Source organism: Haemaphysalis longicornis, unplaced genomic scaffold (genome assembly GCF_048455015.1).
Source record: "Haemaphysalis longicornis isolate Haplotype H1 unplaced genomic scaffold, Haemaphysalis longicornis Haplotype H1 scaffold_10, whole genome shotgun sequence".
Lineage (NCBI taxonomy): Eukaryota > Metazoa > Arthropoda > Arachnida > Ixodida > Ixodidae > Haemaphysalis > Haemaphysalis longicornis.
In genome coordinates, this window is record NW_027526204.1 from 76,105,932 (window position 1) to 76,131,991 (window position 26,060).

The following is a 26,060-nucleotide window of genomic DNA, read 5'->3' on the forward strand; positions in this document are numbered from 1 at the left end:
CTCAGTTGTCTGAAAAAATAACAATTCCGCCAATCACCATACAACTCCAAAAATTATCACGCGCAAGGTACGCAAAAATTGGAGTTTCGCCTAACGTCGTTTTTGAGCTATGCCACCGGTCGAGTAAGAAAATATGGGAACGTAGAAGGTTGTGAAAATCTTGAAGCATTTATATAATACAATGCATTCACTGATTTATTGTCTTCAAACAGAGTCCGTGAATGCTGTTTTCCATATTGAGCGCTGTAGGGCCCATTGTTGTGGTACTTTTCTATCGTTTGAAAATACGTATTATTTCATAGCAGATCATGAGTGTCGATTTACAATGCTGCTCTGCAAGGGTCGATGTACTCAAAAGGCTGGAGTTTTGCTCCGAGCTTTGCATCGTGCAATTCATATAACGTTGGTCAAACGTCCATGTCGGGTTTTAAACTGGAAGTGTGGAAACTCTTGAGCAGAGCGCTACCTCAAGGTGGCTTCTCCATCCTTTCTGTCATTACAGATTACTTTCCTCGCGAGGTATGCTACCCACCATTTTTGGCGTAGTAAGGAACAGCTGTTAAACAAAAGAGGAATGCTCTCGTTAGCATCAACTCAGAGTTCACCATCCCAGGGCGGCTCTTTTGCGCTGAACCTACTGTAAAATTATTCCTCTTACGTATTGACTCCCGAGGATGACACGCGAGATTTAGAGAGGCCAAACTTGGGGCAACTGCTGCCACTTTTGCGGAATTGTAAAGAATTGAATAACGCCGAGAGAGCTGTGAGTTTCTTTAACTCTTATGCTGCCCTGGACATCCCACGCTGGATACAAGCAACAACGAGGCAGTGTGGTTTTAAGTTCCCGTCTCACTTTTTTTTCGCGCATTGTGGTCAAAGCTTCGGTGCCGGGTAGCAGTTACAGAAATATTTGTGCCCTTGTCTGCAGCTTCACATTAAAAGCCTTGCCCTTTTGCACCATGACACGCTCACGGTGTCGGTATGAGAATGCTACTCCTTAGTGCATTGACGCCTCGCAGATACCAGAATTGTGTGGGAAAAAGAAACGTTACAAAAATAGAGGCGCCGCTGGGAAAATACCTTTCTGAAGTGGTGTGCTTATCAGCTGACCCGGATTCAAACGTTGATAAAAGGAGTAAGGCGAATACTCCGCACGTCGGCACTTTTGTGCGTTTATTGACGGCAAACAGAGTGAGGGGAACCTTCGCTACTACAATTTGGTGCTTCTGATACGAGAGCGCGCATTCAAGCTTTAACAATAATATATGGTTGCCAAAAAGCACTACACACATTTGATTCCGCTGAAGGAACTTTTTCTATTGATGTGAAACGTATGTAACACGAGAAAGAGATAAAATATCAAGCGTTTGAACTTTATCCGCACGGCTGATAGCGTGAGTGGCCCCACATACTTGTTCGATGACCGGAATAAGTGCTCAAGAAAACACTTTATCTATATGGTCGATTTTAGGTTGAATACCTTCGTTACACACTGACGCAGTTTCTCGGGCGAGGCGCAAGTCGAGGGCATAAACAATGTTGCAAGAATCGAGTGGGTGAGCAGACGTCGTTCAGAACTTGACAAGACAGTATGATGTCTGCCGACCGCTGGAAACGCATTTTATTGCCCTGTGCTGTGGTGGTTGCAATAGTGTTGATGTATGCATGGCTTGGATTGAAGCTCTTGGCCGCGGATCGTCCACAACAGTTGTCGCCTTGCCGATCGACAGACGCGGGTAAGCACATAGAGCGTGTTTACAGGTTTTCCCAAGTTATATTTTTCTTTGAGTTTTATTCGACAATGCCCTGTCTCCCAACGACGGCAGTAAAATCCTGTAGCAGGAGACACACGCGAGCTACTTAAAGGCCAAACAACCTTTGCTTTTCTCTTCTGCGTAAGAATTGCTTTTACTTCACTCTTGCACTTCGGAAGAAATCGTTCAGGACGCACGTATGTTCTACCGTTCACTCGGGCGGTGACAAAAGCTGGTCAACTAGAGATAGGGGAAAAATGAGGTTGTGTGAATATCAAATTTTTCGAACACGAATCCAATACGAATATCTAGCTTCGAATATCGAATAATTAAGCGGGGACTTGGCTTTTGAAATCAACTTTTTATTTCTGTGTGGATTTTGATGAAAATTGGCATAGCAACTGGAAATGCTTCCGTGATACACCATAAAAACGCGAGAGAATTATTTTGTAAACTTTTTATTTGTGAATTTTTTTTTTCTGTTGAGCTTGCACCGACCTTGAGCTGCCTTTAAAGAATGATTGAAAACTTTTTCGAAAAACTTTGCATTCCGAAATGACTCAAGGAGGTCGTGAAAGTCTTAGATTTTTTTTTACAGCACAATGTTTTTTTAGTTTTCAGTTTTTCAGAGGTGAATGTACGACAGTCATATAGACCATGAACGACTATTTGAATAAAAAATTTACAATACGTGATGCTGAAAAACCAAGCGTTTCACGACCTGAACTGTTCATCAAGGAATGCAACGCAAGAATAGAGTCAAAATATTCCAAGTAGACAAGAAGAAACCCCTGGAGCAAGCGGCGCAGGTTGCAAAAAAACTGTTTTAAGAAAAAGGCTTCCTAAGTTCCTACATAGGTCTCATTCACCAAAAGTCGCTAAGGTTGTAGCCTTCCATGCTCTTTTAAACACGGGGCTTCTGGAATGCCTTGTGTTGAAATTGGAGTGCATTTTGCAACTTTTAAAACATCAGTTTCAACTTTTGCAACTCATAAAACATCAGTTTCAGCTCCTCTATGAAGAGTAAATAGCCCAGTCTGTGGACCAAACGGGGGGGGGGGGGAAGATGGCTTTCAATGCAAAGTAGGTTAGCTGGGTGCCTGTATTCCACTCGACAACTTCCCTCTGCAGTGTTGATAGCATGGCAACAAGTGAGGCACTCTTTTTATACTTAAATGTGAGAACTGAGTTTTGACTTCTTTTATACTTATACCCTTGCCTGTAGCAGCAACTTCATACTCGTACGTGCAGGAGTTCATTGCCAAAAGTTTCCATCCTACAAGGATACCAATGAGCTGGAAGCTTGGTATAATATTCTGCATAACTTGAACTCCAATACATGCACGTTTTTTTAGCGCTCTTGAAATACAAGGCATCCAATATTTCTTGCAGCACAGCCCATGTGCACCAAACTATAGATGTATGCATTGCTGTTATTATTTTTCCCTAAAAATTAAATTTGTTATTCCAAACTAAGACCTGTCTGCATGGTTACTCGAAGTGCACGCGAAACATTGCCCAAGAAAGCGATATGGCTTGCCCGCATCGCTGCGGACGTATATTCCAACATGTCATACTGTGATTATCCCTGACATGGCCAGTCAGGTCGCTCTTAAGACCAAATATAACGTCACAGGCATTAATTGCAACTACTGGCATTCAATCGTACCCGGTGGCGCAGTCAGGCGAGGCTCCAACGCGCAGCGGCTACGCCATGCGCACTGTAGGTTTTTACGTGTCGGCCATTTCTTTTCCAAGGCTAGCAAGCCAACTGTAAAACATAGCAATAACTAGGCGTGTAAGCATCGCAAATCAGAGTAAAAGTTCACTTCGCGAACCGCTATCACAAGCGCGCGCACCGCGTTTCACCCTCAGTGGTAAAGTCACGCGCACCACGAATCGTTCGATGGCCTCTGCCTTTCAAGCTTTCCGTAATCTTGTGTGTGACCTCAGGCGTTCCCATCGCGATAGTGTCCGTGTTGAATACCACAGACGATAAAATGACTGAACAGAAGCTTGGCCGAGCGAAGCATCGAAAATAAACCCAGACACGCGCACTAGGCATTTTAGCCAGTCGCAATCCTGCATTTTTCCGCAGCCATGCCCAATCAGGAGGCTCTTTCTTTGTCCGCCGTTTGTGAGTATGCGAATGAACAAGATAAAAGAGATAACCGGGGCCGCAAAGAGGATCGCTCCGCCGATCCAATGGTACCTAAATGACCGCGCCCGGTGGCACCTCTGCGGAGATACAGCGCTTTAAAAATTTGCGTTTTTGCGCTGACATTTTGTCCCCGCGGCTGCCAAAAGTATTTTTATTCCACTTTGTAGTGGTTTTCGATGGAAAACTTTGCAAACGCACAGGATAGAAAACGTAGAAGCTAAATACGTGGCTTTCAAAAAACAATCTCTTGGTCATTTGTCCGAAGTTGAAAGCCGCGCCCCTCCCTTAGACTAACCAATCCAAATATTTGATAATATCCAATTATTTGAACCTTTTTGAATATTTGAAATATTTCCAATACATAACTTTTGAAGCAAATACGAATATCACATAATTAATATTCAAGCATTATTTGACATTTTGCAATATTTGCACACCCCTAGGGAAAAACTAAGCAACAAAAACGTTATTTGCTCAAGCCTCACGTCATTGTCCCGCAGTGAGTTGCGAAAACCTCTATATAGCGTGAGTGCGGAATTTTTCAAAGAGAACGAAAAAATATTAATAACTGGAGGTATAGAAGACACCCGCCCTTCGCCAATGTTTTTTCGGCATCAACATTACGGCGAAAGTTCATCTGGCCAAGTTTTCTTCCGCAGTATTGCAACTACAAGATGTAATGCGGCCCGCAAAAACCTGTTTTTATTGACTGTGGGAATAAACCCACCGAAGCTACAGTGAAGCGATGAGGTGCCGTATGAGAGGACTCTGGATTAACTTTGACCACCTGGGGCTCTTAAAATGCGGCAAGATGTTGACACACAGTCGTCCTAGCGTATCTCCGTCATTATAAAAGTTGCCAGCGTGGCGTGGTCGAAGCTGCCTCCATCAGCTCAGCAGCACAACGCCATAGTCACTGAGCCGCTGTGATGGGTAACATTTGCACCAATAAAACGTTAGCTAGGCCCACAGTGAGTCACGCGGAGTCGGCCTCAGGCTGTTTTAACCATCTTTAACGACGTAAATGAAGGTGGTCCAATATCCCATGCACGCTTGCTGTTGGGACGAGGTTTAGGACCTTCACAGTGTTCTTAGCTGCTTAATTCCTCAACAAACTAGCTTACCAGCAGCGAATATTTTAGAGAGGAAAAAAATGATTTAAATCATTGTGGGCCCTCTTGTGCAAAAAACATTTGAGGGAGCCCAAAACAAGATCATCATATGCTAGGCCAAAGGCAGTCGTTTTAGTGAAGTAGGGAAACGTTGTTCTCGCAGGCAAAAAGCTCTAAAGGTGTATGTTTGAAAGATTCACACTTCCAGTTGGAAACAATTACTTTTACTCTAGAAACAGTTTGAAAAATGCGCATCAATCTTCGTACAATAAATCTTCAAACACACATAAATACCCTGCTCTTAATCGGCTCACTGCGCAAAAAATGGCATTTTATAACAAACGCTAAACTGATCACCCAGAGTGGAACAAAGAGGAATTACTTCTGAGGTCTCGCTGTGTGTTTTGATGGTGTTCGTTCATCCGTTCTCCATCTCCTTCAATCCGGTATTTATTTTGTCACATCCCTGTAGCGCTAATACAGATGTAAGAATCCAAACAGCAAAAAGAAACAAAGAATGTGGTCGAGTTACAAGTCCTGACTCACAAAGTCCGTCTCGGATTAGAAAAGACGTATAAAACACCGCTCAGGTGAGGACAAAGAATGAAAAAAATTCACAATATTGCTTTGCATCGTCACAGAAACAACAGATACACGGCACATACAAGGCACATGCATTGGACACTTCAAGCAGCATACTAAAATACGACAATACTCAAAGACAAAGTACAAAATACAAAAAGTGGGGCTTTGACACGTAAGAAAATTGCAGGTATTTTGTTAACATAACAACGCAGCCATATGACTAGTATCAGCCTATTGTCGCAATAGAAAAATACTGAACTTGAAGCAGTTATTGAAAGCTAGTGGGAGAAAAATGTGCGTATTATGGCGGAGGCGTGCTTATGCGGTCATGGAGGCTAGAAATAGTCATCTGTGTTATATGCACCTGGCTGTGAAAAACTTGAAAAAGGAATTTGAATAATCTAGTTCTCACCTCAAGTAGTGCTGCATCCGCTATATTACATAACTCTGTTTGGGAACAGATGTGGCGACACCTTTTCGATACAAACGTGGAAGCTACCGCTATATTAATCCAAGTTTATAAGAGCTCAGCAAGATTTCTTCACGGGCTAGTTGGTCTGATACTTGGATTGGTATTTGGCAGCAGCGATGCCGCGCGTGACATTATGACAGCCTTTTTGGTAAAGAGTGCGCACAGTTGCGTGAATGATACGTCCTTGGCTCTATATAAAAGGGAGTCAGATTTGTAAGTCGTGCTTCTAGGGTGCGATGATGGAACATGTTTTCTAGGCGTTTTGCATATGTATGTTCACCGCATCCGCAAATGTTTTGTATATGTGGGGGCGTAAGCCTTTGAATAAATCAATGGTTAGTTGAGTTCGTCCTGTTGTCTTCCCTATGTGTGGCGTCCTTCTGCGGAATCCTCATTGCTTTGCATTTATAAGAGCTGCAGCCTTTATGGGTGTATGCCACACAATTTTAGCATATTGAATATTTAGTGCAACAGATATTTTTTCAAGAAAGACATTTCATTCCAGCGGCTGTTTGGTTAGGTTCCGCCTCAAACACCCAGAGTGGTTTATGTGATATTGTGCCCAATATCGCTGTGTGCGTATGCTAATGTAAATCTCATTTTGAATTACATCCAATTATTTCTGCGATAAACGGCTTGAAGCTTCGTTTCAACAATTTATTAGAAGTATATCAGGGTGTGCTTTCAGGCCAGATTAGATACACTTACCAACTTTTTGGAATTTCGATTCATTTGTCAGTCCACTCTTTTTATGTTTTTGTAGACTTTGGCTATGCCTCCTTGTTCTTTTCTCTATTGCATGTTATCATATATGACTTAGGCATCGGCAAACAAGCGCGAAACACTTGTGATTTTGGTTTGCATATTCTTGATAAATACTAGAAATACAAACGCTTCTAGGGCCTTAGTCTGTGGTTGTCCAGACTATACCAGATAGGCTAAGAACCGAGAGTTTCAATCTGAACACGCAGATCTCCACTCTTAAATTAAGACAGGAATCAGGTTCTCAATGCAGCAGTTTTGTATCTGGTTCATTTGATTTAATAGCTACCAATGACATATTTTTACAAATGCCCTGACAAAGCCTAGGTACACTGCGTCAGACTGGGGACGTGAATTTAGCATTTAGGAATTTATTATCTCAAAGCATAGAGGGGAATATTGCCTAGGACAGTTACCACCTGTAACAGCAAAAAACGTTACACCATCTTCCCGTAGGGGAGCCCTGAGTAGTATGCGAAGCAGCCATAGTGTAGACTGAAGTTCCCATTAGTTTTCAGTTCGTCGTTTCCGTTCACGTTCAGCTTCCCGTGCCTTCGATGTATCAGAAGCTTCTTGACGTAGTTTGAATGAGTGAAGGACCTTAGGCGCGTTCGTAGCACATGCTCCCGTGTCGGTTTGTAACTCAATGGGAAGAGCGCCACGTACCTCCCATTGCAGCCAGAGAGTCGTGGGATCGAAACCGGGCGCCGTCTAACGATTTCTTTTGATAGTGGACTGCGCTGACGTCATCCCAAACGCTGAGGGGGCTGAATAGACGCGCATGCGCAGTATAGTGCGGACGGCGGACAACGACAACAAGAGAGGGAGGGACACAGCCCGAGCATGAGATGCTTCGTATCTAAAAGTATTTTGTGGCTAATAAGCTTTCTGTGCCTACCCCAAGCAGCGAAAATATTAAACCAAGTGTATAAAACAGGTATATTAGTCCTTTTTGGTAAAATGACAAGTCATGACCCCGCTACAAAGGGGAAACCAACAGCAATCATCATCATCGGGAAAGGTCACGCACAATTTCGAAAAGTTGAGTGCAGTTAAGCTAGCAGCATGAATGCACCCTTCTGAATGAAATAGCGCAGAACTTGTTTACTATCGCGTAGCGTTGTCAAGTAGGTTTTTTAAATGTGAGGTGTTTACAGCCAAATATGGCTACAGGTAGCAGAAGATGTTTGAATATTTTTTTTTCTAAGTTTTCGTTTGATTGTTTCCGCCGGTTATGTGAACGAATACCATTATAGGGATGAAGAGCCTTTGTCTTTTCAGAACTGTGGAAACAGGGCATTTAAATCAATCAAATTTCAAACTTTTAAGAATTGCCATATCAACACAGTTGAAATAAATTTTATTTTTGTTAGCACAAGAAAAATGAAGTGTCTGCTCTATCCATGGCTGTTGAAAAAACTAGCACAAATCTTTCTGAGAGCTCACGAACATTTACTGGTTAACGTTATACGGGGGTTAACAAGATTTACCCTCTGTGAATTAAGCTGTAAGCTAAAGATATAGGCACGCTATAATAAAATAACCTATAAGCAAAATCTTTAATTAGTGACAGGCTCTAAGTGTGGACCTTGCTTTTAGATGATTTTTGACCTGAATGGCAAACGAGATTCTCTAATCTTGGGCGCAGTTTGGAGAAAATCGACCTCAGCAGCTTGAGACCAATCGTTTAGAGCTTTTAAGCCTATTGCTGGTTCTTGTGAGAAGGTGTCTGTAATAAGTGTTCCTACAACGTTTCTTTGCATACTACTTGAAATCACAATATTCGTAAAAGCGCGAAGGTTACGGCTAGTTGGTAATTCACGATCTACAAAGCGCGAACAAAGCTGTCTGAATGACAGGCTGCAGGAGCATGATAATAATGTTCGGCGTGGTTTGGAGGTGAATGTCAGCCGGCATTGTCGTTCGTGTGACCAAGCAGGTTGCACGCCACTGTTTGACAAGGGTCGTGTTGTCAGCCGTCATGGTCACGTACTTACCCGAGAGGTTGTCGAGGCAGTTGGGATGATAAGCCAAGGAGATAAGTGCACAAGTGCCTCGTCCATTCTATTGTAAAAAATGAGATCACTAATTTGCGCACCCAGTCGTGACCTTTCCAAGGGATGATCGTTTTGCCTTTTTATTCCTTGTTACTTGTTTCGATGGCTGTCGACAGCGGGTTTTAATCTGTTTTGTACAGGTGGCTGTTTTGCAGCTGCGGTACCTGCCATGTCATTGCGCTGGAATGTATATTTATGTGTGTGTCTCCTTTGATTCAAATTAGTTGAAAGTCAGCGCTTGTTTGCCGTCCTCTTCTCGTCCCTGGGCTTTTTTCGCGCTGTCTAGCTCACAATTTTCTGTTTGTTAAACGTACCCTCATTGTGTCTCTGACGAGATATCTTGTCCTCGGCAGTGCCAATCTGAAATTGCAACTTCGAACAGAACGTATTAAAAATTGTGCGTATGAAACGTACCCAAACGTAAAGTTAAGCGCGAATCTACGCCACGTAAGAAAATGCGAAGGTTTCTGAAACATGCAGCTCCGAACTAGATTTTTTGTGTGTATTGGGTGTAAACTGCTAGCAATTCGAACCACATAGCATCAGGTCTACTGATCCATAAGCAAAAACTTATGTTACACGGAAACCTCATTGTAACAAAGTGAAAGGGGAGCCGTAACTGTTTCATTGTATTCATTATTTTATTCTATAAATTCTGACAGTTTACAGCTATAGATGTTCAGCTGAGAGCATACCTATAAGCATGCAAACAAAGAAACTGTATCACGGCCCACTGTACCGCTACACGATGACGCATGTGACGGAAATTGAATAGAAGACAAATGCTTTGCTTGCTATATGAGCACGCTGTATTATATTGTCCTCTAGACATAGCTAGCAAAAAGTTCATGATGCTCGTTTATATGGAGCATCCCTAGAACATCACTCCCTTTGCAGCGGCGGCCATAGCATTGATGCCAGTTTAATCGCCGCCATGGGCGCCTCAGAAATGACGTGCGAACATGTGTGCATGGGAGTCTACGGCGTCTTGGTCGTAGCTTGCGTTGGTTTGTCCGGTCGATCGGCATGGGCGTGCGCAGGGGGTTCAAAAGGGGCACTTGCTCCCAAACCACACCAGCACTTGCTCCCGGTGCCTTCCCTCCTTTCTCTCCTCACGAAGCTTGTCCCTCAAACTAACATCCTCCCGACGACCATGTCGTTTGGCTCGCCCGTAGTGACCGTGTTGACATCGGCGCTGTCGCTCTGCGCGGATGGTTGAGCGGGAGCATGGCTCGCTCGCCCGCACTGGCCTGGCTGCGCATGGCCGTGAGATAGACAGACGATTCTTGAAACAGTCGCGCCGAGCGAGTGTCGAACTCCGAAACATACTTTAAGTACCGTTGTCGCGGTTTCTTTGGAGGAGGGGAGACTAATGTAATTCGTTATATGCATTGACAGGTCAATTTTACTTTGTTACAACGTTGTTTAAAAAGCATGCTTGTCTACAGAAATTTTAATGTAAATTTTCTTTTCTCCGTTACTTACATTATTTCCATATATCCCGTTAAGCTATAACGAGGTTGGCATGTAGTTACTTTTTATTACGTACTCCTGGTTTAGAAAGTGGTGGTCTCTCTATCTCAGAATATGCACAACCCTAGCATTGCACAGGTCATGCACTCATGCACACTACAAGGAGCCACCGTGGGTTCAATCTAGCTCAGCGCGCTCACGATACTGTAACGCCATCGCACCAACTCAACCCCCCATCTATTGAGCAGGTGATGTAGGGGGAGATAAAGGAATATGGTCAGGTTACCGAGAGAAGACGTTTATTTCACGCCAACCTCCCAGCTACATGATTTACAGTACCGGGACGTATACGGCCCTTTTGGTGAAAGGGGCAATAAGGCGCACCGCGCAAGTGTGCGGGTAGTCGCTGCGCAGAGCCAGTGGGCTCTTCAGCCAGGGCAAATCCGGCATCGCCGTGCTGACATCGGCTCGCAACGGCGAGGAAGACGCGGTCCGCTCGCTCACGGGCGCGTATTGCACGGTGTAACCGTCATCGCCCATCCACGCCGTACAATTAGGCGTCCGGTGGGAGTAACAGGAGCAACCTAAGGCATGAGCCAGCAGCCAGATGGGCGGGCGGGCTTTCGCCGGCCTGAATTGCGGCAGGACGGTAGATAAAGCATAGCGTACGTCCGGAGCCCTGCTAGCGTCTCCCCGAACGGGCCCCCGCGCAAAGCACGCGTTCGCGTTCCGCCGGCGAGGGGTTTCAGAAATCGTTCAAGCAGGCCAGTGAGGTGAGGTTAGCCCCGCTACCAGGGCGGAGCGCCTGCTGCGGGACAGTGTTTTTGTCGCGCAACGGCCGCTGGCGCGTTCACCTCATCAAGGAATTTGAAACGTTTCGCTCGGCCTCACGCTGTGGCGCCGAGGCGAGCTGACCCTTCAGAAGGAGAGAGGGGAAAGCGCCGCGCTGACGGCACCAAACGAGCGTTCGCCCTACGGCAGGGGATCCAGGATCCCCACAAAGTCCGAGCAGGATTTTGCTTTTTTCCCGAAGAGTATTTTTTTTTTGCCTGGCTGTACAGCCTCAAGGTGCGATCTGCCGACGTTTGCTTCTGAGCTCCGCGAATGTTTCAATGTTTTGTGGTTTTGTACTGATGATTATTGATGATTGCTACTGGTCTCCCCTTTGTAGCGGGGTGATGACGTGTCATCTTATCAAAAAGGACTAATATACCTATGTTTTATACTCTTGGTTTAGCACTAGCGCTACTTTGGGCAGGCACAACGAAGGTATTAGGCACAAAATATTTTTTTCCTTTTACAGGTGGTAACTGTCCTATGTAATATTCCCCTATCTGCTTTTCGGCCTCAAGCATTGTAATCTTCTTTTCGTCGCCTCGACCGCCTTGAAGTTAACTTCCTCTGTGCTACCCTTAAATCCTAGGGCTTCTGGAAGCCAAATATGATCCTCATGTAGATTTGGATAGACACCCTCGCATTCTACCACTGTGTGCCGCATTAGTTCAGTTTCTTTTCCGCAGCCCACGCATACCCCATCATTTTGTGAATACTTCCCCACAAAGCTCTTAGTTCGCAAGCAACCTGCTCTAGCCTCAAAAAGCAAAGCACTGCTGTGGGAATTATCGTAGAAATTTTCCTTTCTGTTGTTTAATTTCTCAGCTCTGAACACCTCTTACGACGTTTTACTACCATTTTTTCTCTCCATTTATTCCTATCTATCTACCTTGTCTCGGTTTCAGTTACCTTGGCTGTTTTCGATTCTCCACTGTTCTTTCAGTATTTCATCGTTAGCCTTCTAGTCTTCCTTAACCACTGTGTGTCCACACCTTCCAAGTATAGGTACCTAAAAACCTTGGCTGCCCACCTACGTTGATCCATTGTTCTCAACCTCCTCTCAAAGCATATTTAACTCTGCGCTTCTCGAAGTTAAAACGATGCCTAGCCCTTATCTCCTTGCACTGGCTCCGTTAGTTGTTTTTCCATGGGCGCCTAAGGCCAAACGGCCTACCGTACTCCGGTTTACTTCAAGGCCTGATAGAACGTCCTATTTTAAGCAGACTACAGCATTCGCGAATTTGAGACCCGGGATCATTACTCGTTTCCACATTCCTGTCACTACTTCATATTTGTTAAACGCCCACAGAGCACTATGCTTCATTATAGCTGCGTTTCGCTTTCCCTTGCACTTAAGTTTCTCCTCGTGAGTTCCTAAGTATTTATCGCCTTCAATTATCTGCAATTCCAAATATTTATATTCCTTCACTCTGGGTTACTCGCAATGCTGGACAGGCAGTGCGTAAGGGGGACGCTAGTAGGTTTGCAAACAATAATTATCGATTTTTCGACGCTAAAATTTAACCCTAGGTCGGTGGCTTACTCGCCACTAATATTTATGAGCCGTTGGATATCGGCCTGGGTGTCAGCTAGAAGAACAATGTCGTCTGCGTATAACATTCCCGGAACGCTATGTTGTACCACTTCGCCTTGCAGCATATGCGTTAGCTTAAACCCTACTTGAATTTCTTCCAGTTTCTTTTCTAACGCTGCCATGTAAAGCATAAACAGCAGTGGGCTCAAAGGGCATCCAGGTTTCAGTCCCATATGGGTGTTGACCTGCTGGGCGCATTTCTCTCCTTCCCATGTCAGGTGCCCTCTATTATGCTTGTCGATGGCTATAAGTGACTGTATTAACTCATCATCTAATCTCTGGAGTTTCAGCAATCTCCACAGCAGTTCTCTGTTTACGTTGTCATATGCCCATTTCATGTCCTAGAAGGTAATCCATAATGGTCCATTCCGCGCTTTCGCAATTTCAATGCATTGCGTTATCACGAACAAATTATCATCCAATCGCCTGTCTTGTCTCAATCCTTTCAGCAGTTCCCCAAGGATTTCATTTTCTTCCATTCATGCTTGAATTTCGGATTTTATTGCCTGCATTACGAAATTATATACCACTGACGTTACCTCGAGTGGTCTGTGTGAACCAATACTGGACGTGTTGCCTCTGCCTTTATATATTAAATTCATCCTACTTCATAGCCAGTCCTCCGGTATTTGTTTGGTTTGTATCACCTTTTCGATTGCCCTCATAAACGATGCCTTACTTTGAGGTCCAAGCAGGTTTATCAGTTGTGTTGGTATTCAGTCCGTGTGCACAGCAGTCTGGGCGGGGGCAGTTGCTGTGAATGGGTTGCGTTTTGGGCTGCATTTCTGTGTCGATGGAGGGCTGCTCTTGTAAAATGTGGATATTACGAAACGTCTTCATGTGGTATGCACAACAGAACCAGGGGCCTATGCGTTGGCAGGTCTGTGCTAATCCAAAGGAGAGGAACGTCTGAGCCAACACGGAAGCGAAGACAAGCGTGCGAGAAAATAAATAACAGGGAGCGTCCTCGCTTTAGAAGCTGTACAAATTCCGCGCGTGGCTAAGGAGGAATGACAAATTATAAAACGATATGTGTAACCCGACATTTCGTTCTCTACAGTCTTTTCTTGTGAAAGTTTCAAACCATATTGGCGAATAAAAATTAAAAAAAAACGAACTACATTTGTATTGAAATGAACATTCTTTTGAAGTTACCGGCCAAGAACGCGGAGTGTTTGTGTTGAAACCGTTCGGTCGTCGAGCTACGGACGCCGGTGGGAATCTGGGTAGATGCAGCTACCTTGAAACGAATATGGTTCAGAAATTCCAAATTTGGGTCCAATTGATGACTTATTGTTTGAGTGCAAGGAGGTCAGGGACATGCTCTGGTAACAATATCTCGCAGCAAGTCACACCTGTGCCTTGTATATTCGCTGAGTTTCCGAGTCGAAAAGTAATGGCAAATTTTAGCTGCTTGTTTTAGCTCGAGGTAAGCAAAGTGTAATCCCATCGAAACAGTTAGTGTTTCTTGGGTTACCATGCTTTAGTTTGAATAATTGAAGCCTTACAAAAACGTTGCCGGTCCGGGCAAATTATATTTTGAGCTGGATAGTTCCTACCAAACCAGAAACCTCAATTCGCTGACATGGTGTGTTCTTTGCAGTGTTAGTTATTGTGGCCCAAAATTTATGAAACTACCAGTTACATATATGCGATATAACAGCTTGGCAAGCTCATTCTTGTCCCAGTACCATCGACACTTAACTTTTGCTGCACAAACAAGCAGGTTGTTGCCTTATAAACAAGCACAGAATGTTGTCGCGTGCCCAGCTTTTAATTTTCTGAATTTGTGTGTTGTGCAACAATCAACTCCATCACTAGGAGCGTATAAAGACACCCTAATGCAAAGTATAACTGTACTTACAAATGCTCAAACAACATGACCCAAAAGAGAAGAGGGCAGAAACACGGCGATGACCAAAAATTGATTTTTATTGCATTGACCAGCTGTTTTTGTAGAAAGCTATAAAATAAACGCAAAAAAATAAATAGAAGAAAACACAAATTCAGCAAATAATACATGAGAGATCAATGTATTGGCCATGTCGTTGAGAGGTCATTGTATTACCAGCGAAGTCATTGGTACAATGGACTTCGCTTGTACAGGCTTCCAAATTTTTAATAATATAGCGGGAGCGACGACCGATCGGCATGTCACCGCTTTATCACGGTGTTCACCGGCAAAATAGGCGAGGGTACGCGCACGCGCAAAGAACTATCTGTTGTGGGAGCGTCGTCTGCTCCGCTGTTCTTCTCAGGGCAACACACCCCCTGTTTTTCTGCTCTTACAAGGCCGTTTCACTACCGCCAAAGGTAGCTAAGCAGCTTGGGGCAAAAAGTCATTCAGATGCAGCGGCAGGGGGTGTAGAACTCGAAAGAAAACAGCATAGCAGACGACACTCATACAGCAGATATCCCTAAGCGCGTGTGCGTAATCTTGCCTATTTCGCTGCTGAGCATCGTGATAACGCGCTGACATGCCGGTCGGTCGTCGCTCCCGCTATATTAATAAACAATTGGGAGGCTGTACGTTGGGCGCAGAGCTAACCGACATTCGCAGCAAGAAGTACAATATGTACGGAGATTTTTCCATCTCAGATTGCGCAAGAGCTAATTAGTAACGACGAGCCTGACTTTCAAACGAGCAACGTAGCACGCCCTAGCATGAAATTGAACAGCGCAGGGACGGGACTAAGAGTAGAGGCGAAAAACACGGGCGCTGACTAACAACTGCTTATTTTTGGAAAGAAAGAACATTTATACGGGCACAAACATAGGCATGGTTATCAGCGAACGGATTACAGAACGCGGTAAGGCATGGCAAATAGACAGGGAAGCTCTTATCCAGCATGCGCGCGAAGATATGGGCGAAACGTGGGCTCCTCTTATCCGGCAAGACACGCCAGGTCCTTATCTAGCAAAGCCACCGACGGTAAGCTGACTCATGACGATCCTCTGCTGTGAATGAGGAATGCCTCGCATATTTCACGTATATTTCACGCATATTTCACGCACGGCGTAAGTCATAACCTGAAGAAGATCGTCGGCCGCTTTGGTGTGGATCTCCTTTTTTTCAGCGCCCAACAAGCTGCGAGGGCTTTGCAAGAGAGTCAACCAGGAGGAAGCACGCAAGCACTGCACTAAGAGCCACGCCACGCCCTTCGTCCAATGCGAAGAAGGGGTCGTCTATGAAATACCGCTGTCTCGTAAAAAGTCGCACATAGGCCAGACGGGACGGTGTCTCAATGACAGGCTGCGCGAACATGCCAACTCGCTGAAAACGGGAACAGGCAGCATGTTTGTCCAGCATGTGAAAACTTGCAAGTCGTGCATTCCTGATTTGGAAGCCTGCCATGTCCTGAAAAGGTATAGAGGCCAGCGCACACGTGAAATATGCGAGGCATTCCTCATTCACAGCAGATGATCGCCATGCGTCAGCACACCATCGGTGGCTTTGCTGGATAAGGAACTCGCATATCTTGCCGGATAAGAGGAGCCCATGTTTCGCCCATATCTTCGCGCGCATGCTGGATAAGAGCTTCCCTGCCTGTTTGTCGTGCCCTACCGCGTTCTGGAATCCGTTCTCTGATAACCATGCTAATTTTTGTACCCGTAAAAATGTTCTTTCTTTCCAAAAATAAACAGTCAGCGCCCGTGTTTGTCGCCTCTACTCTTAGTCCCGTCCCTGCACTGTTCAATTTTATGCAATGAACCAACTAGCCCAGTTACAAACCTTCCTACGCCCTAGCAGTCTTTCATTAACAGGGTGGGGATTTCAACGCCAAGAAAGAGGTAAACTGAAGGGGTGCTTCCGCATTGATCCCCTAGATTTTAGTGTGGTGTCCCCTATTATTTCCCGCTCAATTATGTTTCGTTCTGTTCGATCAAAGCACTCTGGTTTAGGAGTGGCTAACTTTTGCTATCGCAATCACCACAATGAAGGCCTAGATGACGCTTAACGTTTTCTAAACGTCGTAGGGGTACTTACTCAGTCTTACATAAAACGTGGACAACATTGGTTGACGTAATGCACACCACAGAATAGGAAGGCGGTATATACAACTTTTCCGGCGTGGGCAACAAACTTATTATGATGTTTTGTGGTACAAGTCCGCTGCGTCATTGAACCTTATTTCACTTTTTGGTGCCTTTGCGAGTTTTAGGGTGGTGAAAATACCTGCTTCACAATTATGCTAGCTTCTGCTGTTTTCACGCAATTAGAAATTCTTCGCAAGCATGCTATAGGTGCATCTATGACAGCCCAGCAATGCGCTCTGTTTTTTTGGTTGGTGTGCTTAGGCTCATCCTTATGCTTTTTTTTTTCGTTCGTTCATTCAACATTGACTCGTACCGCTTCCCGAACCCTGATCGGGTACGTCCCCGCAAATGGCTTTTTATTTGGACTTCAAAATTTGTGTGAACAAAATGGGGCAGGTATTACCTGCCCCATTGCCAAGACAAGTATTTTGGATTGATTTGATTGATTGATTGATTGTAGGGTTTAACGCGCCGACGCAACGCAGGCGGTGAGGCGCGCCGTAGTGGAGGGCTCCGGATTAATTTTGACGACCTTGGGATCTTTATCGTGCGCCGAAATCTCATACACACGGGCGTTTTTGCTTTTCGCCTCCATCAGAAAAGCGGCCGCCGCGGCCGGGAATCGAACCTTCGACCTCGTGCTCAGCAGCGCAACGCCTTAGCCACTGAGCCACCGCGGCGGGTATTCTTTTTTAGGGGCGAAGCTCCTTAAGGCGTGGGTCTGTCCATCCTTGACGTATGCATGTAGCCACCTCTAGTTTAGTTCTTGGATTGTTTACTAGATGGCGGTACTTGTATATGATGAAAAGATGCGCTTGGATTGTTTACTACATGGCGTGGCTACCTCTAGTTTAGTTCTTGGATTGTTTACTAGATGGCGGGGAGCGTTGTAATAAAATCCGTTCGCTGTTGGCGCGCGCTTGGAGTCGCCCGATGGATAAGGCTGCAGATGTGCGAGCCCGCGAGGCAGAAGCGCTCCGTGAAGCTGCGCGACGCCGCCGCCAAGATCCTGCCGTACGAGAGCGGGAGGCCGAAGCGTGTCGTCTGGCTGCACGACGACGCCGCCAAGATCCCAGCGTTCGAGAACTAGAGGCCCAAGCGTCACGGCAACGGCGCGAGGACACTGCGGTACGCGAAGCGGCACGGCTGCGGCGCGAAGAGGATCTCCAAAACGTCAGAGAACGGGAAGCGGCGAGAAAGCGCGCGTATCGGCAGGCAGACCCCGATGCAGTGAGAGCTCGTGAGGCGTCTGCAAAACGCATCAGGCGAGCTCAGCCCCAAGGTGCCGACGCGCTGTTTAAGCGAGACTTTCTAGACGTTACGTTCGGACACAGATGTAGTGGGCGAACTTTCACTGAAGAGTCACGGTTTTACCGATGATTTCCCTTCAGGAGCTTCGCCCACTCATCATCATTCACCCCGTGGATATGCTGTGAATTTTTTTTTTGATTGCTATTTCGGTAGTTTGTGTGAGCTCACGCGTGAGGTAAAACTGGGTTTCCTAGGAGCCGGTGGCTCAAATATATACACACTTTCCTGGCTTTTGAGGAGTCAAGAGCAGCGGAAACATGCACGCGTAAAACGTGCTCCTGACCTGAGCGATTACAAACAGGAAACCTAGCGTACTTTTTCCACCTCAAATGACAAAACATAATCGTAAATGAAACGGACTTTTTTTCCACGCGAGAACCACGTAGGCTGCTGTATTGATTCCTGTATCACACCGAACTTGAGCGACTCAATTTACAGCGGAACCGTTCAAATTTTTAGTTCCCCTGTAGAGCTTTACAAAAAAAACTATCATCATCGTCGAAGTGGAGAGGATTAAAATGACAGGCCAAGAAGGGTGAGGAAAGTGGCAAGCAGGAAAGAAGCCCACGACCAGGTGTTGAAAATTACCCCACCTTACCGCGAGGGGAACCCTGTGGAGGTGCGACGCATCTTGCGGGTTCACTTGGTGTTTCCGTTGGGTTGATTCTCTAATTGCGTGAAACGTGTGAGGAACGCGTATGATGTATTCTTTATTTAACACGCGGTGTAACGTTAACGATGACGGCCTTGTGGTCGCTGAAGCGTACGGGTAATGGATCGTGAAGTAACGGGACCACCGTGCAATTTGCCGCGAAGAACAAGTCTATGCACGTGCCCGAAATAGGAATGCCAGTGCTGGAACTACCGCGGCTAGGACGCAACGTGGCGCGGCTATGACGCAACACAACCCAACACAATCCCCTTTAATCCAATCCAAATCCAATCCAATCTAAGCCAAGCCAAGCCAACCCAATCGAATCCAATTCAATGCCCCTCACGAGAGAGTGTTCGCTATCGGGGAGGAGAGGGGGTGAGCGGCGGAGAGCGCAGCTCGCGCGGCGAGGACAATGGGGGAGGGGTGTGGACGGACAACAATAACGCCGTATGGAGGGACAGGGCCAGTGAATGAGATGCAGTCGCATCTAAAATGCGTACCTCAAGAACAAAAGGAGTTCCCAGGAATTGAAAGCGGGACATTTACGCTGTGAAATCGGCAGCCTATCCACTGCGCCAGCAAAAAGACTGAGCGGTATCGGGCTAGCAGCGGCGGGGAATAGTAATATGCGCAGCCAATGGAGAAGAAAAAAAAGGTTGCTTTGCCACGCCGTGCGGAACAATTACAAAAAACAAAAAGGCCAGTTTTCACTCCGCTCCGACCGAAGTCCACAAAGACGCGAGTGGCCACGGCATAGGTGCTCTACTGGTTCAGAAGCACGCTGGCGTTGAACGAGTAATAGTTAACGCCAGTTGCCTTTTATCAACCTCCGAGCGCAACTTTTCAATCACCGAACGCGAATTCCTGGGTCTTGTATGCACCGGGAGCGAATTCCGCCCATATATATACGGACGGCCTTTTTTCCGCGGTATCAGACCACAATGACCTATGCTGGCTGGCTTCCTTGAAAGATCCTACAGGCCATCTTGGCCACTGGGCTTTGCGCCTTCAGGAGTATGACAACTCCATGGCCTACAAATCTGGCATGCTCCACAGCAACGCCGACTGCCTCTCACGTCAAGCAGTCGACCAACCTGACAGCTGAACACGACATCGATTCTTGCGTCCTTGCACAATCTGACTTTATGAACATCGCCGACCACGAGCGCCGCAACCAACCATTGCGGTCGATCATTGACCGACTCACCAACATGCCGTCAGACCCGGCATTAAACGTATTTTTGCTCCGCGACGACATGCTATTCCGCCGGAACTTTCACCAGATGGCCCTGCCGAGCTTCTCGTTGTTCCTGAGCAACTCCGGCCTGACATCCTCAACCAGCTGCACGACGAGCTAACAGCTGGTCACCTTGGTAAAGCTCGAAGGTATGACCATGTCTGTAAGCGCTTTTATTGGCCTGGACTGTACCGATCAGTCCTTAGCTACGTCACGGCGTGTGACCTGTGCCAGCGCCGGAAAAGCCCTTCTTTTTGCCCAGCCGGATCGCTCCAACCAATATAGATTCCTTCCGAACCTTTCCTTCGTGTAGGTTTGGACCTACTCGGTCCTTTTCCTATGCCCCATTCAGGAAATCGCTGGATTGCCGTTGCGACCGACTACGCCACCCTTTACGCTATTACGCGTGCCCTTCCCTCCAGTTGTGCCACAAACATTGCTGCTTTCCTGCTTCACGACGTTTTCCTACACCACGGTGCTCCTCGTCAGGCCCTCACCGACTGTGGCCGGTATTTCCTGTCTCGGGTTGTTGAAGACCTCCTCCGCTATTGTTGCACAAAGCTAAAGCTAACCACCGCCTACCATCCTCAGACTAATGAATTGACTGAAAGATCGATCAAGACCATCACCGACTTGCTCGCAATGTACCTTTCGGTGGATCACCTGGATTGGGACGTCACTTTGCCTAATGTTACGTTCGCATATGATTCATCCCGCCATGACACCGCCGGCTATTTTGCATTTTCTCTTCTCTACGACCGTGAACCCACTCTTCCATTGGATACCCTCCTTCCTGATGCGACACCTCTGGCTACAGAATATGCACGTGATGCCGTCGCTCACGCTTATGTGGCCCGCCAGGTTGTCCGTGCCAACCTCTCGGCTTCCCAGTTCACTCAGAAGCACCGCTATGACCGGCGACATCGCACCGCCCATTTTACGCCCGGCTCCTTGGTCCTTGTCAGTACCCCATGCCGCCGAATTGGACTCTCGGAAAAACTTCTGCCTCCTTTCAAACGCCCCTATAACATTAAGCGCATGGTCACACCGGTCACCTACGAAATCGTTCTCGCTGCTTCGTCCTCACCATCACTGGACCCTGCAGCTTAACTAGTCCACGTCGGCCGCCTCAAGCCCTATTTGTCATCGGCGCCACCTGCTCCCTGAGCCTAATTTCAAATGTGCACCGAGACGGTGCTTACCCCGCTGGAGGGGGGTCATGCTACATAACCCCCGGAACACATCGCATTGGACTGGATTCCCTGGAGGTCAATCCATCGTACACTTCATATGAGGGTACATGCCTCATCAGTGGGCGCGCACGGCAAGCAGGAAGACGAGGAAGAGATCACCTAGAAACGGACTGGCACGAGCTGCATTGGATGCCTTCGCCTTAGTCTCTTGGCTTTCAGCTGTAAATATCTTTAAATAGATTGCTTATTCACATCTGCCTCGTAACAATATGTTTGTCCCTGCACTACATCAGGTGTCCAATGCCCAATTTTAAAAAAGCCTGTAAAAAAGCAGTGTGCAAATCTGTTGCCCCTGTGGGCACTGTGATAGGGGTGATGAAAACAATTCTGTTGTAAAAGGTGATTCTGATATGTGCCTTCATGGAAAATTTGTATTATGAAGCACCATTAGTTATGATTAATTTGCGTGTGGTCGCAGAGTTCAAATTGACAAAACACCGCTGATACTAAGTGACATTTTCTGAGGGGAACCAACGGCCGAAACTATTTTAGATGAGACTGTAACGAGGGAAGAAAAACATGAATGGTGGGTGTGTCGAAAAAAGGAAACAAAATGGCATCGCAGTTTGACACCACCTCCACCCAAAAAGGTGCGCTAGGTGTCAGCACTCAACCTGAAATCCTGAAATCCATACACGGAAAAATCCGGGTCTATCAAACGCGGGGGTATGTTATGTTGTGTTTGTGCTTCCCTATGCCAGAAGTACCGCGATCACATTGTGATAAACGATGTGAAAAAGCCTAGCACACATATTTGCTCACCTACCAAAGCTGCTATCGACACACAAAAGTCACCAAGAACAATTACCTCCACAGAGAGTGAACGCCTTTTCTTGAGTTAAAGCACAACAGCTGAAACTTTTTATACTGATAAGATTACAACGAGGGCGGAAACGCCAGCGTGGACGAGCGTATCCGGTACAAAACATAATAAGCGCAGATGTTTAGCACTACCACGGCCTCAAACGGTACGCTAGTTATCCGCATATAACCGGAATTCAAATCTCTTGGCAGAAATATTGCTATTTTTGTATACCGGGTGTATATACATGTTTTTCGCTACACCGCATCTACACCTTTGTGAAAAAAGGATGTCGAAACACAGTAGTGGGCCTACCTGCTGTCCTTACTGATGCTTCAGGGGCCTTGTGAGAGTGGTGTGGCTAGCAATCCTGACTAGATGATGTGACTCTTAAACGTGAGTTTGCCAAAACTAAGAATTTTGAGGCACAATTGGTTACAAACGAACTTGCGTTACGGTCGCATCAAATAAAGTGAGAAAGCCAAAGAAATAATTAGGAAAAATGCCAACCGCCGATTCTGGACACCATTTACGAAAGGGAAGCACAGCAGCGAAAACTGTTTACATTTAGAAAAAACGAGAGCGGGAACACCACACAGCGAAGCTTGTCCCGCATTGAACATAAAATCAGAGTCCAGTTTAACACTACCGCTGCACCGAAGCTATGGTAAGTTTCAGTATTCAGCCAGCATTCAATTCTGTAGACTGAGATATCCCCATTTCAGGTACATGAAGCATTTCATGTTGCGCTTGTGCCCCGCGCCACACGACCATACCCAACACCACATGGCTCTAAAAAGTTGGAGAAGGGGTGTGACTCAGAATGGCTTCGACTACAGATTCTGAGGTGCAATCTGTGATTGTAGAATGGCTGAGAATCCTGACGAGAAAATGTGAAGCCGATACGCGCTTTTGCAACAAATACAATTCCTTTCAGAGACACTGGACGCCGTTTTCTGAATGAAAGTGATGCCATTTGGAGTGAAACCATAACAAAAGAAACTTCTTTTGCAGATGAGACTACGATTAGGCTCGAAACGCCACCGTGCGCGAGCGTGGAAAGAAGAGCCGAAGCTGAGCCGTTTGACACTACTTCCACCACAAAAGGTACCCAAGGTATGAGTGTTCAACCTGAATTCTGTACACGGAAATATCCCGCCTTCTCATATGTGGGGCTATTTCATAATGTGTTTGTGCTTCCGCAAGTCAACAGCGTCACAATCTCATTATGACAAGGTTGTCCAGAAACGCTTGTGGACATACTTGTTCCCCTACGGACGGTGCTGTTGCTGTTGTGAGAGGGGTGTTTTGTACTCTGCTTAAAGACAATGTGAATCCAAGACATGCTTTTCCAGAAGCTGAGCTTATTGAGCCATAATTCTGAAGAATGTAATTTGAAGCTTGTAATTTGAATCGAAGAATGAAGCACTGCGAAAACAACGAAATTCACCAAGAATAATTTCTTCCACAGATAGTGTACGTCATTACTTGTGTGGAAGCACATCAGCTGAAATTTTCTTACTGGTGAGATTACAACGATTACGGAAACGCTTGAGTGGACGAGCGTCTCCAGGGAAGAACATAAAGAAACGTTGAAGTTTTACAACCCCTCCTTCCGAGAAGGCACGCTAGTTATCCGAATATCACCAGAATTTAGTTTTCTAGGCAGTATTATTGGTATTTTTGATACGTCGGGTATTTTTAAATGTGTTTCTCCGTACACATAATCAGCAGCCCAGCTACATCTTTAAGAAAAAAGGATGCGGAAAAGCCGTGCGCAGACTTGCTGAACCTAAATATGCGGCCGTGGGTCCTGTGAGAGTGGTCTGGCGAACAATCCTGACTAGAAAATGTGAATCTGAAACGCGATATTAAAAAACAAAGCTTTTTAAAGAACAATTACCTACACAGTTACTTGCTTAATGGTCGCATCAAATTGAACAGAGAAAACAAAAAAGTAATTAGGAAAAATGTCTCCCTCCGGTTCAGGACACCAGTTCCGAAGTGGAAGCATAATAGCGGAAAGTTTGTTTACAGTTCGGAAAAAACGAAGGCGGGAACACCACACAGAGAAGACTTTCCCGAAGATAACACAAAATCACAGAGCAATTTAGCACTACTGGTGCACCAAAAGACCCGATAGGTATCTGCTCTGCATTCAACCAAAAGTCAATTCGTAAGGCTCAAATATACTGAATTCCTGAGGCATTTCACACTGCGCTTGTGGCCCGCGCCACGTCACCAGACCCGACACCCCATTGCTTTGAAAATGTGGAGGAAGAGTGTGTCGCAGAATTGCTGCCACTAAAGATTTTGAGCTGGCCTCTTTGAGGATGGTGTTGCTGACAATTCTGACAGGAAAATCTTAATCTGCTCCGTCATTTTGCAGACAATGATTTACTTGAGGCACCAACAGTAAGAAAGTAACTTGGTGAACGCACGGAGCGATTAGTACTGAGAAAACAAAGGAATTCATCAAATACAATTGCTTTCGAAGACACCAAACGCCATTTTCTTTGTGATAGAATAACAGCTAAAACTGTTTTTATAGATGATACTGCAACTGGCGCGGAAATGCCAGCGTGGGAGAGTGTGTCCAGAAGACCAGAGCACTTTCACACTACCTCCACCCCGAAAGGTACGTTAGGAATCAGCATTCAATCAGAATTCTGTAGCCGCAAATATCATATATAATCACACGCCGCGATATTTCAATTTGTGTGTGCGCTTCCGCGACATCAGCATCGCCGCCATTCCATTGTGAAGAAGGATATGAAAAAGAGTAACATAGAAGATCGCTGCCCAGCAGGTGCTACCTTAGAGAATGGGGCAGTAGAGATACCTAAAATCCCCTTTTGACCATCTTAACTTGATAGGTGCTTTTGGAAAAACTAACTTTTTCAGGAATATTTTGTAAAAAGTAACGTGCGGGGTGCTTGTGTCCATTAGAACAAAAAATAGAAAGAAATTCATCAAAAGCAATGCTCGCTATTGATACTAGATGCAATTTCCTGAGTTGACGAATAACAGTTGAATCCTCTCCTTAAAGATCTGACTACCACGAAGGCGGAAACACCAGAGCGGAAGAGCGTGTCCAGAAAAGAACATAAAACATCCGAGCCGTTCGACACTACTTTCGCCCCTGAAGGTACCCTTCATATCAGCATTCAAGCAGAATTCAATTCTGTATCCAGATCTGCCTGGACTTCTGATACGCCGGGATATTTCGCATTGAGTTTGCGCCCCACGCCACATCCGCTGCTCCGCACCCAAATGATAATAATGAATGTGAAAAAGAGTAGAATATGGAATCGCCACCCCTTCGCAATCTGCAGTGGACGCTTTGAAAGTGATGTTGCTTGTCCTCCGCTTGTGGCTGAGTGATTATTACAAGTGCGTTTGGAGAACTGGATTTTTGAGACCGTAACATAACGATCTAAAATTCGGGACGCTCGCAGCGAAGATGACAGAGAAAACAAAGGAATGCAACAAGAACAACTTCTTTCATACATAATGGAACCGATTTTGTAAGTAAAATCTTAACAGCTAAAACTTTCGTTAGAGATCGCACTACAAGTGAAGCGGAAACACCAGAGTGGACGAGCGTGTTCAGAGTAGAAGTTCAAACACCCCAGCTGTTGGACAGTACTTCCGCCCTAAATGGTACGCTAGGTATCAGCATTCAGCAAGAATACTGTAGCCGAAAATACCATGACCTATATTACGCTGCGATATTTGACATTGTGGTTGCACTTAAACCACATCGGCAGCGCCACTACCCAATTGTGAAAAATCATGTGAAAAAAAGTAGCTCACAGATATGCTCCTCCTTCCAGAGGCGCAGTGGGCGTGGTAATAATTGCGTTTCTTACACTCCTCTTCAGACAATGTGAATCGGACACGTGCTTTCGGAGAAACTAAGTTTCGAGGCAAAAGGAGCGAAAAAGTAACTTCTGTGAA

General features: G+C 45.8%; 1 protein-coding gene across 1 annotated transcript; it reads left to right on the forward strand.

Annotated features, from left to right (window-relative positions):
- Positions 1-1,183: 1,183 nt before the first annotated feature.
- Positions 1,184-25,956, forward strand: LOC144159905 (uncharacterized). The gene is made up of 5 exons (XM_077691561.1): positions 1,184-1,736; positions 23,115-23,216; positions 24,652-24,738; positions 25,150-25,248; positions 25,937-25,956. Exons 1-5 carry the CDS (start codon positions 1,592-1,594, stop codon positions 25,954-25,956), a joined length of 453 nt encoding a protein of 150 aa, XP_077547687.1. The 5' UTR covers positions 1,184-1,591.
- The last annotated feature ends 104 nt before the right edge of the window (positions 25,957-26,060 follow it).